Source organism: Ranitomeya imitator, chromosome 5 (assembly GCF_032444005.1).
Source record: "Ranitomeya imitator isolate aRanImi1 chromosome 5, aRanImi1.pri, whole genome shotgun sequence".
In the NCBI taxonomy this organism is placed as follows: domain Eukaryota; kingdom Metazoa; phylum Chordata; class Amphibia; order Anura; family Dendrobatidae; genus Ranitomeya; species Ranitomeya imitator.
This window is the reverse complement of record NC_091286.1, coordinates 505,793,400-505,813,277: the sequence shown is the minus strand read 5'-3', so window position 1 is coordinate 505,813,277 and position 19,878 is coordinate 505,793,400. Positions and strand designations below refer to the sequence as shown.

Sequence of the window (19,878 nt, the reverse complement as noted above, 5' to 3'; positions counted from 1 at the left end):
TGGTCGACAGGTTGCAGCAGATTTGGGCTTATGTGGTGAACAATTTGGTGCTGTCTCAGGAGGAGGCTCAGCGTTTTGCTAACCGTCGTCGGTGTGTTGGTTCCCGGCTTCGGGTTGGTGATCTGGTTTGGTTATCTTCCCGTCATGTTCCTATGAAGGTTTCTTCCCCTAAGTTTAAGCCTCGATTTATTGGTCCTTATAGGATTTCTGAGATTATTAATCCGGTGTCCTTTCGCCTGGCGCTTCCGGCCTCTTTTGCTATTCATAATGTCTTCCATAGATCTTTGTTGCGGAAATATGTGGAGCCCATTGTTCCCTCTGTTGATCCTCCGACCCCTGTATTGGTCGATGGGGAGTTGGAATATGTTGTTGAGAAGATTTTGGATTCTGGTTTTTCGAGGCGGAAGCTTCAGTACCTTGTCAAGTGGAAGGGTTATGGCCAGGAGGATAATTCTTGGGTTTCTGCCTCTGATGTCCATGCCGTTGATTTGGTTCGTGCCTTTCATCGGGCTCATCCTGATCGGCCTGGGGGCTCTGGTGAGGGTTCGGTGACCCCTCCTCAAGGGGGGGTACTGTTGTGAATTCAGCTTTTGGGCTCCCTCCGGTGGTTGTAGAGGGTAATGCAGTTGTGCCTGGACTGCAGGAGTGGACAGGTGTATCTACTAATTGCAAAACTGACTGGGGTATATAGCTTTGCAGGATCCTTTAGTCAGTGCCAGTTGTCCATTGTTCTTGAAGGATTCACTTCCCTTCTGGTCTCTCCAGTTTGCTGTGTTTTTCTACAAAGATAAGTCCTGGTTTTGTTTTTGCTGTCCACCTGCTCTGGACCTTATAGTTCTGTGCCTTTTCATGTTTTTGTCTTGTCCAGCTTAGTCTGTGAAGGATTTTTTGCAGCCTAGCTATTTCTCTGGAGATGCAGATATACCCCCCATGTCTTTAGTCAGATGTAGTGATTCATATTTTCTGCGGTGGATATTTTCTAGTGTTTTTATACTGACCGCATAGTACTCTGTTCTATTCTTTCTTTTTAGCTAGTATGGCCTCCTATGCTAAAATCTGATTTCATATCTGCGTATGTTATTTCCCTCTCCTCTCACAGTCAATATTTGTGGGGGGCTATCTATCCTTTGGGGATTTTCTCTGAGGCAAGATAGGATTCCTGTTTCTGTCTTTAGGGGTAGTTAGATCTTAGGCTGTGCCGAGTGGTCTAGGGAGTGTTAGGTACCCCCCACGGCTACTTCTAGTTGCGCTGCTAGGTTCAGGGTTTGCGATCAGTACAGGGACCACCTTCTCCAGAGTCCGTCTCATGCTGCTCCTAGGCCACCAGATCGTAACAGGGTGATGGGAGTCCCACGCCTGATGTATCAGGGTGCTGCAAAACCACCATGAGTAAATCTGCCACCTCCTGACTGAGCTGCCGCAGTTGCCCTGTCAGAGCAGCGATTGGATCCATAATATATCAATAAAATGGATACAGTCAGCGCAAATGTCACAACACAGCTGTCAGGTGACCCGAGACTAGGGGCTCCTTCTTTGCCCCTAACACTAGGGGGCGCCCTAACTCACCCTGCTCATTGGGATACTTCAGATGGTGAAGATGCCAGGGCCTCTACCCTTGCCTTATCTTCAGAGTTAGCCCTCCAGTTCTCTTCCCCTTCTCAGGCAAGAGGGGGCGCTACTGTGCACCGTAGTACACTAACCCGGCAAACAAGTCAACACGGACAAGGGTTAACAGAAAGTTCCAGGCATACAAAATATTTACTCACATGTAACAGAGGAATGCATCGGGTTGTGAAGGTAAGGGAATAAACCAAAACAGAGATGTATAAGGAATTACCATGCATACAAACCAAGCAACAGTTACTAATAACTCCTTCAATTCTCCTCATATGTACTCCTCTCCCACCATTAGCCATGCAGCAAATGCTTGCTCTGACAAAGATAAGTAACAGAGTCCAGATTATAAAGGGGAAGGGAGTGGCTAAATGAGCTCAGCTGTGAACACAGGGATTCCCAACATGGCCGATTAACCCCTGTTCTGCCAGAAGAAATAAACACATTTAAAACTAAGTGCTTCCTCTCAGCGCTGGAGTAGGAGCAATCAGTCTTTGCAGTCTTCTGGCTCAACACTGTTGCGGTAACCTGGTGAAAGAAGTCTTCTTTTCTGCTCTGCTCTGTCGATGGGGCGGGACTTTCGACGTCATTCTGATTCACAGCCGGGTCCCCGCTGCCTAACTGGCAGAGCTGGTTTTCAGTCAGAATGAAGTTGAAAGTTATGTACGGTTGCACACGCAGAAGCAGCTGAATCCCCGGCAGGAGAGGTATGGGACCACTCTGTGCAGTAATGGTGCAGTGCACAACAGGCAGGTATATGACAATTACCTGCCTGTTACTTATTAGGTATGTTTTTTGTTATTTATAAAGTCCCAAATATATCCTTTAACTTTAGGCCTTTTAGAGATCATTTCATTTTCAAATAGATTAACTGTTCACAATAACAGGGGTACCAAACATTTACATGTCACTGTAATCTGCAGTCTCTATGATGATAATAAAGAAAGTCTACACAGTTATCACTTGCCGTATATGAATGGATGGCTCATGGGTGGCTGTCATGAGATTTAAGTACCGTAGATCTGTGTGTCAATAGATTCCTTTATGTATATGCAGGAGATGGTGAGCAAATATGCTCAATAGAGTTTTACCCGGAATAAAAAATAAATAAAATCATAGGTTGTGCCAACCTGGTGGAGTGAATTGATATCACACAACAATGAAAGAGTATGAATATCCGTGCTGCAGCAGATGTACAGGTCACCTGACTGGCATAAAGGATGTAGGAGAACATATGTGAATTTTTTTGCGCTGCTGATAACAACAGGAAATGAGGATCCAAAGCCAGGAACTGTATTTAAGTGTATTAAAAAAAAAACAATTAAATACAGTTCCTGGCTTTGGATCCTCATTTCCAGTTATCAGCAGCACGGAAAAAATCCACTTTTTCTCTCCTATATCCTAATATATGCCGTTACAAAGTTATCGTCCGCCAGAAATATCTGTGGACGTATCAATTTTTTATCAGGTTGTTTCTTTCCTTCAACTATGTTCCCTCAAGGGATGTCCAGCTTTTGTTTTGCCTCTGCAAACCTGAGTATAGACAGAGAAGCAAGTTGTAATAGACACGCAGCAAAACTTTTAGAGTTTGGAAAGTTTTATAGACCTCATAGACATGAAAATAAACTCAGCTGATCTTTCTGTTATTGCCAAAATGTGCTAACCACTGTGTGTATGAGGTCCTCCTGTCCTATCCCCAACAAATAATGTTGAGGAAGAGAAGGATCAAGCTTTCACTCTCCTAGGAGTTAAGCTGCCATCAGAGTTGTCCAGCATTTCCCTCTTGGGTTAGCTGAGTGGGTGTACACAAGTACTGGTGGGGAGATAGCTGTTAACTAAATGAGTGTTGAGAGTTATCTAAAGTGTATACACACCTCTAGGCTTTGTTCAAATATTGTCTAAAACATTCATTGATCTTTTTTTTTTTATTAAGAATGGATACAAAAATATTAGTATGAAAAGGGTTTTCATATTATTAAAAAATCCTCTCAATACTCTAGAAAGTTTCAGAGCGGCCAGTTACCTAGGCAAATAGCATACGCCGCTATCAGAGTCTGTGCTTTATCTGACCATCCTCAATTCCCTGTGCTGTAGTGTTTTCAGGGTGATGTGCAGTGTTAATTTTCCTCTTTACATAGCACTTTACATTTAGCCCCAAAAGATCTTCTTTGGTATCATCTGACTAGAGCAGCTTCTTCCACATGCCATATCGGAGAGCATGTGTGAAGAAGGTGCTCAGATGAGACCAAAGTAGAACTTTTTGAGCAAAATGCATAGCACTACTTGTGGCAGAAAGCTTACACTGTAAATCACCCTGAAAAACCCATCCCCATCATCAAACATGGTGGTGGCAGCATTTGGGATGCTTTTCTCTAGCATGGACAGGGAAGCTGGTCAGAGTTGATGGGGAGATGGATGTAGCTACGTACACAGCAATCGTGGAGGAAAATCTATTAGAGGCAGCAAAAGTCTTGATACTAGAGCATAAGTTTACCATCCAGCAGGACAACGACCCTAAGCATACTGCCAGAGCTACAATGTAATAGTTGAGATCAAACCATGTGTTTGAATCACCCAGTTACAGTGCTGACCTAAAAAATATTGAGAATCTGTGGCAAGACTTGAAAATTGCTTTTCAGATTCTCTCCATCCAATCTGGCTGAGCTAGAGATAGTTTGCAAAGAGTGGTATTGAAAGATGATCCTACAAACTATTGACTCAGTGGGCTGAATACAAATGCATATCAGTATTTTTAGATTTACATTTTTAAAGTATTTAAAAAACAATGTATAATTTCCTTTAGGCTATGTGGACACAGTGCGTTTTTGCAGCATTTCTTATGCTCAGAAATCTACAAGCTACAAATCTATTATGCAAGCTAATTCAATGACAATCCTGAAGTGTTGTGCACATGATCAGTAAATTTCCTTAAAGGGAACCTGTCACCAGGTTTGGCTGATACGAATTACGGCCACCGCTTTTCAGGGCTTATCTGCAGCATTCTATAATGCTGTAGCTAAGCTCCCGATCCAACCTGCAAGAGAAGAAAAATAAGTTTTATTATACTCACCTGCAGGGTGGTACAGGGCATACTTATCTGCCCTGTTGAGGGCAGAGCAAAGTACTGCAGTGCGCAGGCGCCGGGAAAGGTCAGAGGCCCAGCACCAGTGCGTTGCAGTACTTTGCCCTGCTCTCAACCGGGAAGATAAGTATGCCTGCGCAGGAGCGTAATGCCGGGGAGCCATGAAGCAAGCAGGAGGGTGGCATCGCAAGAAGATGGGAGGTGCCGAACCAGGACCTGCGACACTGACTTTGTGCGAGTTTTAATGTGTGTTTCCTTTAGGAGTTAATGATAAAAGTTAATTTTTACTTAAATTTTAGTTAAGGGTTTTGTTGCCTTTGATCAGGATCATCGTGGGACATTATGGATTATCTTCTCTGTGAACAGGTTAGGAATATTGTGGTTTATTATATTATTTTTGTTGCAGTAGACGTTGGCTTAAGTGATATGGTTTAATTAAGATTTATTAAAGGAGTCTGTGGCACTATTTCAATTAAAGGACTTTATTCTGGGTGTCTGTTTTTATACAATATCACTGTGGGGTTACTAATGGATAGATGTCTTTCCATTACTAAGCCTGGGGCTTGAGATCACCTGACAATACAAAGACGACATCAACCCCACAAATATGAACCCCACTTGCCACCACAAGAGGGCAAGTTGAAAGAGCGAGGCTAAGCACCATATTTGGCACATCTTATAGATCTGCCTTTTCTATGGTGGCTGAGAATTGATGTTTTTAGTTTGGGAGGGGAAAAACAGCAAAACGAGGCAGAGGTGCTTACCTGCCTAGGCCTCTAAACAAATGCACTAACAGGATGCAGTGGACCCATGTGGTTAAGATGGAGACCACACTGTGGTGTCTGTTCACATGGGGTGCATTTGGATAGTGCTGGGCAGGCCCGCCTGATCTAATAGAAGGGTGTCACTACTAGGCTTGCCTGGATGCTGTGCATCTCCATTGTGTGAACAGCGCCACATACAAGTCTTTTATGTGCAGCAATGTGCCAAGCAGCCACCCCCACCATTAGTTTGGTAGGTTGAGAGAGGCTGCCTCATCGATTATGCTGCACCTGTGTAGTCTCCATCTTAACCACATGGGTCCACTGCATCCTGTTAGTGCATTTGTTTAGAGGCCTAGGCAGGTAAGCACCTCTGCCTCATTTTGCTGTTTTTTCTAATTTTTGGAGGATCTCTGAATCCTCTTCTTGTGCTCTTGCTGTTTAGAATAGTTTGGGAGGGGCCAATATCCATGACCCCTTCCTAGGCTATTATTATCAGCCCGCAGTTGTCTGCCTAGCCTTTGCTGGTTAGATTTTGCAGGGGGACTCTATGTTAATTTTTTTCTTGGTTACCCCTGTAAACTAGCCAGTAAAGGCTAAACAAACAGCTGTGAGCTGCTATTAATAGCCTGTCAACTTTTATGGCTATTAGCTCCTTCCAAGAATATTAAGATCGGCCCTCATCCATCGGCTTTACCTCTTCTAGTTATTAAAATTACACGGAAGCCCACACAATTTTTTTTTTCATTTTTTTCTTTAAAATTAACAGTTGCTGCTGGGTTACAGCCTATGTAAGTTCGTTCTGTTAACGCCCCTACAAAGGCTGGTGACAATGTGTGTTTGTGTGTGTTTGTGTTTATTTATCGACTTAGTAATGAGGGTGTCAGGCTGACACCTTTTCATTACTAAGCCTAGAGCTACAGTAGGAGTCAATGACAGCTGCAGACACCAAGCCCTAATCCCATTACCCTGATGCCACTGCATCAGCATGAAAAAGGTGGTGTTGAACCAAAAAATTATATCACAAAACTTTTTTTAAATATCTTTATTTAGCTGAAAAAAAGCTTTCATTGCTGAACAAAACGCATGCAAAAACACATACAAAAAGGCAGCAAAAATGCATGTTTTTTTCTGCAGTGTTTTTCCTGTCAAGATATGCAGAAACCTTGCAGAAATTTCTTCAATCAAATACTTTACGTACGCACATAGCCTTAGACTTCACAACTACTTGCTTCTTCTGTTGGTATACAATACACTATAGATCCATACTACATGCTACAAGAGTGGTGTATGGACCATAGACTTACTACTGAGCCTGTATACTGTGATGTGTGTGTCCAAGTAGGAGCGGCGCACTTCAAATCAGCGGTTTGAGAGATGAGTAGGGGTCTTGGGACCCTGACCTCACAGATCAGCAGCACGTACAGATCAGCAGCACGTTGCAGCCAAGAAAAAAACTTTGGCAAATAATAGCTATACATTTTCAAAATTGTCTCATGACATGAGTTTATTTAACTCTGGTTTAAAAACTGGTTTGAGAAGGATGCTCACTGAAGCTTACAAAATCTTCCAAATGTCAAAAAAATAATTAAAATGTCACAGCCTGTATGCCTGGCCTGACCAGACAAACTATGGGTGGGCAGTCAGTTCTTTGCTATTAAAAATCTCATATGCTTCATAGATTTGGCTGGTGTTCAAAACCATAATCCTGTCAGACATAAGCAAAAAAAAAGCAACTGCAAAAAGTGATGATCACAAAGGCTGTGAATGGAACCTTTACAAATCCTAATTTACACCATGAAACTGTCTACAACAGTTTATTTCATGATCAACAAGTCAAGTTCTTCTTAATACATTACAAATGCAAAACGGTGTAGGAAAACAAACATCATGCTAAGAGAGATTGGGCGCATCTTAACCCCTTAGTGACAGAGCCAATTTGGTACTTAATGACCGAGCCAATTTTTGCAATTCTGACCACTGTCACTTTATGAGGTTATAACTCTGGAATGCTTCAACGGATCCCGCTAATTCTGAGATTGTTTTTTCGTGACATATTGTACTTCATGTTAGTGGTAACATTTCTTCGATATTACTTGCGATTATTTATGAAAAAAATGGAAATATGGCGAAAATTTTTAAAATTTTGCAATTTTCAAACTTTGTATTCTTATGCCCTTAAATCAGAGAGATATGTCACGAAAAATAGTTAATAAATAACATTTCCCACATGTCTACTTTACATCAGCACAATTTTGGAATCAAAATTTTTTTTTGTTAGGGAGTTATAAGGGTTAAAAGTTGACCAGCAATTTCTCATTTTTACAACACCATTTTTTTTTAGGGACCACATCACATTTGAAGTCATTTTAAGGGGTCTATATGATAGAAAATAATGAAGTGTGACACCATTCTAAAAACTACACCCCTCAAGGTTCTCAAAACCACATTCAAGAAGTTTATTAACCCTTTACGTGCTTCACAGGAACTGAAACAATGTGGAAGGAAAAAATGAACATTTAACTTTTTTTTGCAAACATCTTAATTCAGAACCATTTTTTTTATTTTTACAAGTGTAAAAACAGAACTGTAACCATGAATTTTGTTATACAATTTCTCCTGAATACGCCAATACCCCATATGTGGGGGTAAACCACTGTTAGGGCGCACCGCAGAACTTAGAAGTGAAGGAGCGCCGTTTTACTTTTTCAATGTAGAATTGGCTGGAATTGAGATTGGACGCCGTGTCGCGTTTGGAGAGCCCCTGGTGTGCCTAAACAGTGGAAACCCCCCACAAGTGACACCATTTTGGAAACTAGACCCCTTAAGGAACTTATCTAGATGTGTGGTGAGCACTTTGAACCCCCATGTGCTTCACAGAAGTTTATAACGTAGAGCCGTGAAAAAAAAAAATCGCATTTTTTCTACAAAAATGATCTTTTTGCCCACACATTTTTATTTTCACACGGGTAACAGGAGAAATTAGACCACAAAAGTTGTTGTGCAATTTCTCCTGAGTACGCTGATACCCAATATGTGGGGGTAAACCACTGTTAGGGCGCACCGCAGAGCTTGGAAGAGAAGGAGTGCCGTTTTACTTTTTCAATGTAGAATTGGCTGGAATTGAGATTGGACGCCATGTCGCGTTTGGAGAGCCCCTGATGTGCCTAAACAGTAGAAATCCCCCACAAGTGACCCCATTTTGGAAACTAGACCCCTTAAGGAACTTATCTAGATGTGTGGCGAGCACTTTGAACCGGCATGTGCATCACAGAAGTTTATAACGTAGAGCCGTGAAAAAAAAAATTTGCATTTTTTCTACAAAAATGTTTTTTTTGCCAAAATTTTTTATTTTCACAAGGGTAACAGGAGAAATTAGACCATTAAAGTTGTTGTTCGATTTCTCCTGAGTACGTCGATACCCAATATGTGGGGGTAAACCACTGTTTGGGTGCACCGCAGAGCTTGGAAGAGAAAGAGTGCCGTTTTACTTTTTCAATGTAGAATTGGCTGGAATTGAGATCGGACGCCATGTCGCGTTTGGAGAGCCCCTGATGTGCCTAAACAGTAGAAATCCCCCAAAAGTGACCCCATTTTGGAAACTAGACCCCCAAGGAACTTATCTAGATGTGTGGTGAGAACCTTGAATGCCCAAGTGCTTCACAGAAGTTTATAATGCAGAGCCGTGAAAATAAAAAATATTTTTTTTTTCCACAAAAAACCACTGTTTGGGCGCACGGCAGAGCTCGGAAGGAAGGAGCGCCGTTTTGGAATGCAGACTTTGATAGAATGGTCTGCGGGTATTATGTTGCGTTTGCAGAGCCCTTGATGTACCTAACCAGTAGAAATCCTCCACAAGTGACCCCATTTTGGAAACTAGACCGCCCAAGGAACTTATCTAGATGTGTGGTGAGAACTTTGAATGCCCAAGTGCTTCACAGAAGTTTAGAATGCAGAGTCGTGAAAATAAAAAATATTTTTTTTCCACAAAAAAGATATTGTAGCACCCAAGTTTTTATTTTCACAAGGGTAACAGGAGAAATTGGACTGCGATAGTTGTTGTCCAATTTATCCCGAGTACGCTGATGAGCCATATGTGGGGGTAAACCACTGTTTGGGCGCACGGCAGAGCTCGGAAGGGAAGGAGCGCCTTTTTGGAATGCAGACTTTGATAGAATGGTCTGTGGGCATTATGTTGCGATTGCAGAGCCCCTGATGTACCTAAACTGTAGTAACCCCCCACAAGTGACCCCATTTTGGAAACTAGACCCCCCAAGGAACTTATCTAGATGTGTGGTGAGAACTTTGAATGCCCAAGTGCTTCACAGACGTTTAGAATACAGAGTCGTGAAAATAAAAAATATTTTTTTTTCCACAAAAAAGATATTGTAGCACCCAAGTTTTTATTTTCACAAGGGTAACAGGAGAAATTGGACTGCAATAGTTGTTGTCCAATTTATCCCGAGTACGCTGATGCGCCATATGTGGGGGTAAACCACTGTTTGGGCGCACGGCAGAGCTCTGAAGGGAAGGAGCGCCTTTTTGGAATGCAGACTTTGATAGAATGGTCTGTGGGCATTATGTTGCGATTGCAGAGCCCCTGATATACCTAAACTGTAGTAACCCCCCACAAGTGACCCCATTTTGGAAACTAGACCCCCCAAGGAACTTATATAGATGTGTGGTGAGAACTTTGAATGCCCAAGTGCTTCACAGAAGTTTAGAATGCAGAGTCGTGAAAATAAAAAATATTTTTTTTTTTCACAAAAAAGATTTTGTAGCCCCAAAGTTTTTATTTTCACAAGGGTAACAAGAGAAATTGGACCGCTGAAGTTGTTGTCCAATTTATCCCGAGTACGCTGATGCCCCATATGTGGGGGTAACCCACTGTTTGGGCGCACGGCAGAGCTCAGAAGGGAGGGAGCACCATTTAACTTTTTGAGCGCAAAATTGGCTGTCGTGTTTGGAGACCCCCTGATGTACCTAAACAGTGGAAACCCCCCAATTCTAGCTCCAACCCTAACCCCAACACACCCCTAACCCTAATCCCAACCTGATCCATAATCCTAATCACTAACCCTAACCATAATCACAACCCTTACCCCAAAACAACCCTAATGTCAACCCTAACCATAACCCTAATCAAAACCCTAAATCCAACACACCCCTAATCCTAATCTCAACCCTAGCCTCAAACCTAACCCTAATCCCAATACACCCCTAATCACAACCCTAACATTAACCCTAATCCCAAACCTAACCCTAATCCCAAGCGTAACCTTAATGCCAACCCTAACCCTAATACCAAACCTAATCCAAACCCTAACCCTAATCCCAGCTCTAACCCTAACTTTAGCCCCAACCCTAGCCCTAACTTTAGCCCCAACCCTAACCCTAGCCCTAAGGCTACTTTCACACTTGCGTCGTCTGGCATTCCGTCGCAATCCGTCGTTTTGGACAAGAAATGGATCCTGCAAATGTGCCCGCAGGATGCGTTTTTTGCCCATAGACTTGTATTGCCGACGGATCGTGACGGATGGCCACACGTCGTGTCCGTCGTGCACTGGATCAGTTGTGTTTTGGCGGAGCGTCGGCACAAAAAAAGTTTAATGAAACGTTTTTTTGTACGTCGCATCCACCATTTCTGACCGCGCATGCGTGGCCGTAACTCCACCCCCTCCTCCCCTGGACATAGATTGGGCAGCGGATGCGTTGAAAACCTACAGCTGCTGCCCACGTTGTGCACAATTTTCACAACGTGCGTCGGTATGTCGGGCCGACGCATTGCGACGGCCCCGTACCGACGTAAGTGTGAAAGAAGCCTAACCCTAAATTTAGCCCCAACCCTAACCCTAAATTTAGCCCCAACCCTAACCCTAAATTTAGCCCCAACCCTAGCCCTAACCCTACCCCTAACCCTACCCCTAACCCTACCCCTAACCCTACCCCTAACCCTACCCCTACCCCTAACCCTACCCCTAACCCTAACCCTACCCCTAACCCTACCCCTACCCCTAACCCTAACCCTACCCCTAACCCTAACCCTACCCCTAACCCTAACTGCTGTTCTCCTGCCGGCCGGCAGATGGAGACAGATGGCGGGCGCACTGGGCATGCGTCCGCCATGTTCTTCTGCCGGCGGCCAGGAGGAGCAGCAAGAGGATCCAGGGACCTAGGTGAGTATGCTAGGGTCCCCGAATCCCCCTATTTCTCTGTCCTCTGATGTGCGATCACATCAGAGGACAGAGAATTACACTTTACTTTTTTTTTTTTTTTTGCGGTCGCCGGTAAACAGTTAATTACCGGCGATCGCAAAACAGGGGTCGGTAATACCGACCCCGATCATGCTCTTTGGGGTCTCGGCTACCCCCGGCAGCCGAGACCCCAAAGATCTTCCCGGTGCCGGCCGGCGGGCGCACTGCGTATGCGCCCGCCATTTTGAAGATGGCGGCGCCCACCGGGAGATACGAGGAGCATCGGGGGAGCTAGGTGAGTATTGGGGGGCCACCTGGGACCCCTTTTCTCTGTCCTCCGATGTGCGATCACATCGGAGGACAGAGAAATTAAAAAGAGATCGCTTTTTTTTTTTTTTTTTTGCGATCGCCGGTAAACGGTTAATTACCGGCGATCGCAAATGCGGGGTGGGTTAAAAAACCCCCGAATCATGTTCTCTGGGGTCTCGGCTACCCCCGGCAGCCGAGACCCCAGAGAAAATCGGCCTCTGGGGGGCGCTATGGACTTTTTCCACAGCGCCGTTAATTAACGGCGCTGTGGTTTAAGTACCCTTAGCGGCCGCCGTTAAAAGGCGTATCGGCGGTCGCTAAGGGGTTAACATTCAATGTATTTACTATATCTTTATTCATAGCAAATCATAGAATAGATGGCAGAATACACTATACTGATCCCTAAAATTAATATATAATTTGATATCTGGGTTATAGCATTGACAAAAGGGACCTGCATCATAAAAATGAATCCAACTCCATCCCAACCTTAGAAATTAGACTCTTTTAACCCTTCACCCCGAAGTGTGCTTTCACCTTCATGTCTAAGCCATTTTTTTCAATTCTGACCACTGTCAATTTATGATAATATAACACTGTGCAAAAGATAAATGGACGTCACTAACATTGCGATGTACGCTCTTCTAATGCGCTAGCATTGGGAACTGCTACTGCTGCTGCTATGATCACAGATCAGTCACAGACAGCACAGCACAGAAGCAGATCGCAGGAGACGCAGCAGGATTATACTGGCCATCAATGCAGTATCTTTATCTGACAAGTATACAGGGATATACAACTACTCTACACACCAGATCTGAGGAAAAGATGCCAGGCAGAGGGGTAACCATTATTTTAAATCAGACACTTGGTCAGTAATAGTGATGAGCGAATATGCGCCTTACTCGAGATTTCCCGAGCATGCTCGGGTGTCCTCCGAGTATTTTTTAGTGCTCTGAGATTTAGTTTTTTATCGCCGCAGCTGAATGATTTACATCTGTTAGCCAGCATAAGTAATTGTGAGGGTTGCCTGGTTGCTAGGGAATCCCCACATGTAATCAAGCTGGCTAAGAGATGTAAATCATTCAGCTGAGGTGAAGAAAACTAAATCTCCGAGCACTAAAAAATACTCGGAGGACCCCCGAGCGTGCTCGTGAAATCTCGAGTAACGAGTATATTCGCTCATCACTAGTCAGTAACTATTGTTCAGCCAATCACCATCAAAAGGGTTAATTATCAGAGGTGACATCGCTATCACCCCATCCATTTTGACTGCTATGATTGGTCCAATCACAGAATGTCACATTGATTTTTTTTAGTTTATTGCCAAATCACTGTGATTGACAGGTCAGAATGGTGACGCAGGCAGTACAGCCCTTGGGGTGACATGCAGGGATATCTCAGTTTCCGCAGCGCTGTAAGGTGGATGTCGTGAAGGGGTTAATGAACCCTATTAACTATTAAAAAATAACACATTCATTATATTCTTTATAAACGTATTTCATCAATATCTAAAACTAGTTTTTCACAAGAAGGTTTCGGTACGTTACAAAAAGTGATATTGACTAGAAATGTATGACAATCAATACATTTTCTGCTCTCATTACAAGAGTAGCGTTACCTGTCGTGGTGTCCGTTCAGACTTGCTTCTACACCATTCCCAGTCTGTGAGTTCTGGCTTACGACTTTCCTCATGTGACAGTCTCCTGTCCTGACCTTCATAAAATGCAGAATTTTCAAAATTTCTCATGTCCTCCCTTTTAAAGACTCCAATTTTTTCAGATAGGAGCCGTCCAATGGCCTTATCTTTCGCTGGATCTGCTTTTAACTCTGTGTTAAGACTTCGAATTTTTCCGGCATCCTTCAGCATGGAGCTGTCCTGCACACTGATAGTGCTGAAATCCAGTGTGGCCGAATTGAGGATCCTGTCACAACGAGGGTCACTGGAGTTTTCACATTCATAATTTATTAAATTATGGTAGGAAACAGAGTTTTCTTCAGAGTTATGATTTTCCTGGGATATCTTGTAAATACCATAGCCTTTATTGAAGGACAGATTGAAATCAAGTCCTCTTTTCTTGACTATAAAGATAAAATACATGAATACAGTGATTATTATTAGAAGCAAGCATCTATGTACTTATACTTCTTGTCAATGAATCTTAGACGTACATATAGTTTAGTATTATATGGACTGATGTACATATGTGATTATGTAATAAAGGTACAGTTTGAATTGGTAAAGTTATGACAAGTGCATAGAAGCAGGTGAGAGAGTGTAGGCAAGCCATGCTCTTAGTGAACACATGAATGCAGACCACCATTAAGGCTATGTGCCCACGTTGCAGAAGAGAAGCAGAATATTCTGCTTCAATTCTGCATACCCTTGGCAGGAAAAACACATGTGGATTTAGACGTGGTTTATACCCGTTTTTACCGTGTATTCACCGCATTTTCCTTGCATTTTTCAAGCGGATTACAAGCGGATTTCCAATGCATGTCTATGGGTGCGGAATTGCCGTGATTCCGCAAAAATAATGAACATGCTGCCTTTTTTGTCCGCAATGCGTTTCCACCGCGGAAAAAAACGCAGCATGGGCACATCAATTGCGGAAAATCATGGCAAAAACGCCTAAAAAACACAACGTGGGCACATAGCCTAAAGATTCTGAGTTATTATTTGTGTTTAGTTAGTGGTAGTCCATAGTTGTTCATTCATGCGTAGAAATGTATGGCTGCTGCTAAAGTGTAGACATTAGAGAACTATACACACCTGATTTTCTGATTAAGCACAAAAGAAAATAGTTCTGCGCCTTAAAGGGTTTCCCAATTAATAATTTTAATTCCAAAAGCCCTTACTGTTAATACCTGTTTTAAATGGAACCTATTATGTCCCCAAATGCTATTAATCTGCAGATATGGGGTTAATCTGCAGGTTAATGGCATTCTCAATCATTGCACCCTTTTACTGGAAGCTTGGCTAACACGAGAAAATTAATTAATTGACCACTCAGTACTCAGTGAGCAGTGTCTGTAACCACGCCTCCAGCACCGACTGACAGCCAGCTCACCACTGATGCACTGATGATGACCTGGCTTTCAGTCAATGCCTGAGCATGGATACAGCTGCTGCTCACTGAGCAGTAACTGAAGCCACACCGTGACTAAAAGCCAAAGGTCACTGAGGAAAATAAATTTCATTTTACTTGGCAGGCAGAACCTTTCATAAATGATCCCTTTCTACAAACTACACCTGTTGATTAATAAATCTGGGGGTGCAGTGATCATATTGACACCACAGGTGTGCACAGAATTATATACCATTGGACAGTGAAGAAAAAATAATTACATTTTTACCATCAATGTTTAGTAGTGTTGAGCGATACCTTCCGATATCGGAAAGTATCGGTATCGGTTTGGATCGGCCGATATTCAAAAAATATCGGATATCGCCGATACCGATACCCGATCCCAATGCAAGTCAATGGGACCAAAATATCGGAATTAAAATAAACCCTTTCTTTCCTTGTAGGTTCATTCTACCTGAAGGAAAACAACTAAGAATAATGTAGGATGTATGGGGGAGGTGGCGGAGACATTAAAGGCAATGAGGATTAGTCCAATCAAATAGAATAGCATGTTTTTTTTTTTTTTTTAAAGAAGTTCGGATTGAAAAAGATATTGAGTATGTAAATTTTTTTTATTTTGTCAGATATTGATGTTTCACTATTCCACGCCCTTCCCCTTCTTTTTTTTCTTTTTTTTTTTTTTCTTTTCCCACACTTTCATCTTCATCATCATCAGCATCCTTGACATCAACTTCTTCACCTTATTCATCTTCTTCTTCATCTTCTACCTATTTTTTTTTTTATTACATTCTTCATATTCATTTTCTTCAACTATTATTATTCTTCCTATTCTACATATTCTTTTTATTCCACTGTTATTATTCTTCCTATTCTACTTCTTCATCATATTCTCATTTGTGACAGGCATTCCCGTAGTTGTTATCTATAAAAGTTGGAAGATTACACCTTCCGTTCTGCCAGTCACAAAAGTTACATTTGTCCGCGTTCAGTTTGGCCTGCAGCATCAGGCTTTATCCAGGGGCACCACGAGGAGGAACGGACTCACCCCCATACACTGCTTAGTCTTCTTCTGCATATAATTTAGATAATATCTTTTGCTCTGATATTAAGTCTTATGCTTAATGTTCTTCTGCTCTTTGTTCTGCAGCCTCTTGTTCTTCTGCTTCTCGGTCTTCCATGTTGTCGTCTCCAGGGTCTTCGTCTCCAGTGTCGTCATCTCCGCCGTCGTCGTCTCAGCCGTCGTCGTCTCCGCCGTCGTCGTCGTCGTCGTCATCGGGGTGGTCTTCCGGGTCGTCGTCATCGGGGTGGTCTTCCGGGTTGTCGACGTTAGGGTCTTCAACTTGGAAATGTAGCAGAAGGTACAAGAAGGCTGAGAAAATGCCAAGAACCAGCTGATGGAACTGGAACTCGGATGGCTACCTGAAGGTTCAAGAGCCTATGGAACTACCGAGGACCAGCTGACGTTACTGGAACCCGGTTACTAAGCAGGAGGTACCCGTGCTAAAAAGCACTACCAAGGACCGCCTGACGTTGGCGGAACTCGGATACCCAGAAGGAGGCACCTAAGCCAAAGGCTCTGCCCGGAACCAGATGACGTTACTGGAACCAGGATGGGGAGCAGAAGGTACAAGAGCAAAAGACACTGCCGAGAACCAGCTGACGGTACTGGAACCCGGATGGGTAGCCGAATGTCCAAGAGCCAATGGAACTACCAAGGACCAGCTGACGTTACTGGAACCCGGTTACTAAGCAGGAGGTACCCGTGCCTGAAAGCACTACCAAGGACCACCTGACATTGGTGGAACTTGGATACCCAGAAGGAGGCACCTAAGCCAAAGGCTCTGCCCGGAACCAGCTGACGGTACTGGAACCAGGATGGGGAGCAGAAGGTACAAGAGCAAAAGACACTGCCGAGAACCAGCTGACGGTGCTGGAACCAGGTGGTGGACCCGAAGGCCCACAGGAGAGGAGAGAACAGCTAGGCCGCGAGGCAGCCGCAGTTACCGAACCCCAACAGTCCTACAGGGGGAGCTGGGCCTACTGGCACTACAGAACCAGCCTTGACTACCAGTTCACGCAGCCCACATAGGAAGCTCCTAAACTGGAGGCACCCTGGAGTTGGCTAACTCGACCGCCCCACGACGGGGCAAGCATAGGCGTCTCAGTGAAGTTGACACAACCCGGAAACAGCTGACGGTGCTGAAACCAGGCTTGGCACGAGGGAGTACCTGTGACAAGAACACTGCCGAGAACCAGCTGGCGGTGCTGGAACCCGGATGCGTTGCCCCAGTGTGCAAGAGCCAATGGCACGACCGAGGACCAGCTGACGGTGCTGGAACCCGGTTACTAAGCTGTAGGTGCCCGCGCTTAAAAGCACTACCAAGGACCGCCTGGCGTTGGCGGAACTCGGATACCCAGGAGGAGGCACCTAAGCCAAAGGCTCGGCCCGGAACCAGCTGACGGTGCTGGAACCAGGTGGTGGACCCCAAGGCCCACAGGAGAGGAGAGAACAGCTAGGCCGCGAGGCAGCCGCAGTTACCGAACCCCAACAGTCCTACAGGGGGAGCTGGGCCTACTGGCACTACAGAACCAGCCTTGACTACCAGTTCACGCAGCCCACATAGGAAGCTCCTAAACTGGAGGCACCCTGGAGTTGGCTAACTCGACCGCCCCACGACGGGGCAAGCATAGGCGTCTCAGTGAAGTTGACACAACCCGGAAACAGCTGACGGTGCTGAAACCAGGCTTGGCACGAGGGAGTACCTGTGACAAGAACACTGCCGAGAACCAGCTGGCGGTGCTGGAACCCGGATGCGTTGCCCCAGTGTGCAAGAGCCAATGGCACGACCGAGGACCAGCTGACGGTGCTGGAACCCGGTTACTAAGCTGTAGGTGCCCGCGCTTAAAAGCACTACCAAGGACCGCCTGGCGTTGGCGGAACTCGGATACCCAGGAGGAGGCACCTTAGCCAAAGGCTCGGCCCGGAACCAGCTGACGGTGCTGGAACCAGGTGGTGGACCCGAAGGCCCACAGGAGAGGAGAGAACAGCTAGGCCGCGAGGCAGCCGCAGTTACCGAACCCCAACAGTCCTACAGGGGGAGCTGGGCCTACTGGCACTACAGAACCAGCCTTGACTACCAGTTCACGCAGCCCACATAGGAAGCTCCTAAACTGGAGGCACCCTGGAGTTGGCTAACTCGACCGCCCCACGACGGGGCAAGCATAGGCGTCTCAGTGAAGTTGACACAACCCGGAAACAGCTGACGGTGCTGAAACCAGGCTTGGCACGAGGGAGTACCTGTGACAAGAACACTGCCGAGAACCAGCTGGCGGTGCTGGAACCCGGATGCGTTGCCCCAGTGTGCAAGAGCCAATGGCACGACCGAGGACCAGCTGACGGTGCTGGAACCCGGTTACTAAGCTGTAGGTGCCCGCGCTTAAAAGCACTACCAAGGACCGCCTGGCGTTGGCGGAACTCGGATACCCAGGAGGAGGCACCTTAGCCAAAGGCTCGGCCCGGAACCAGCTGACGGTGCTGGAACCAGGTGGTGGACCCGAAGGCCCACAGGAGAGGAGAGAACAGCTAGGCCGCGAGGCAGCCGCAGTTACCGAACCCCAACAGTCCTACAGGGGGAGCTGGGCCTACTGGCACTACAGAACCAGCCTTGACTACCAGTTCACGCAGCCCACATAGGAAGCTCCTAAACTGGAGGCACCCTGGAGTTGGCTAACTCGACCGCCCCACGACGGGGCAAGCATAGGCGTCTCAGTGAAGTTGACACAACCCGGAAACAGCTGACGGTGCTGAAACCAGGCTTGGCACGAGGGAGTACCTGTGACAAGAACACTGCCGAGAACCAGCTGGCGGTGCTGGAACCCGGATGCGTTGCCCCAGTGTGCAAGAGCCAATGGCACGACCGAGGACCAGCTGACGGTGCTGGAACCCGGTTACTAAGCTGTAGGTGCCCGCGCTTAAAAGCACTACCAAGGACCGCCTGGCGTTGGCGGAACTCGGATACCCAGGAGGAGGCACCTAAGCCAAAGGCTCGGCCCGGAACCAGCTGACGGTGCTGGAACCAGGTGGTGGACCCGAAGGCCCACAGGAGAGGAGAGAACAGCTAGGCCGCGAGGCAGCCGCAGTTACCGAACCCCAACAGTCCTACAGGGGGAGCTGGGCCTACTGGCACTACAGAACCAGCCTTGACTACCAGTTCACGCAGCCCACATAGGAAGCTCCTAAACTGGAGGCACCCTGGAGTTGGCTAACTCGACCGCCCCACGACGGGGCAAGCATAGGCGTCTCAGTGAAGTTGACACAACCCGGAAACAGCTGACGGTGCTGAAACCAGGCTTGGCACGAGGGAGTACCTGTGACAAGAACACTGCCGAGAACCAGCTGGCGGTGCTGGAACCCGGATGCGTTGCCCCAGTGTGCAAGAGCCAATGGCACGACCGAGGACCAGCTGACGGTGCTGGAACCCGGTTACTAAGCTGTAGGTGCCCGCGCTTAAAAGCACTACCAAGGACCGCCTGGCGTTGGCGGAACTCGGATACCCAGGAGGAGGCACCTTAGCCAAAGGCTCGGCCCGGAACCAGCTGACGGTGCTGGAACCAGGTGGTGGACCCCAAGGCCCACAGGAGAGGAGAGAACAGCTAGGCCGCGAGGCAGCCGCAGTTACCGAACCCCAACAGTCCTACAGGGGGAGCTGGGCCTACTGGCACTACAGAACCAGCCTTGACTACCAGTTCACGCAGCCCACATAGGAAGCTCCTAAACTGGAGGCACCCTGGAGTTGGCTAACTCGACCGCCCCACGACGGGGCAAGCAT

The 19,878-nt window shown here is 45.9% G+C and overlaps 1 protein-coding gene across 1 annotated transcript in view; it reads right to left on the bottom strand.

The window, feature by feature from the left end:
* Positions 1 to 19,878, bottom strand: part of GPR149 (G protein-coupled receptor 149) — a 194,665-nt gene that overhangs the window by 83,317 nt on the left and 91,470 nt on the right. Inside the window, exon 3 of the mRNA XM_069727463.1 lies at positions 13,582 to 14,042. Coding sequence (XP_069583564.1) covers positions 13,582 to 14,042 — 461 coding nt within the window. The remainder of the gene's footprint in view (positions 1 to 13,581; positions 14,043 to 19,878) is intronic.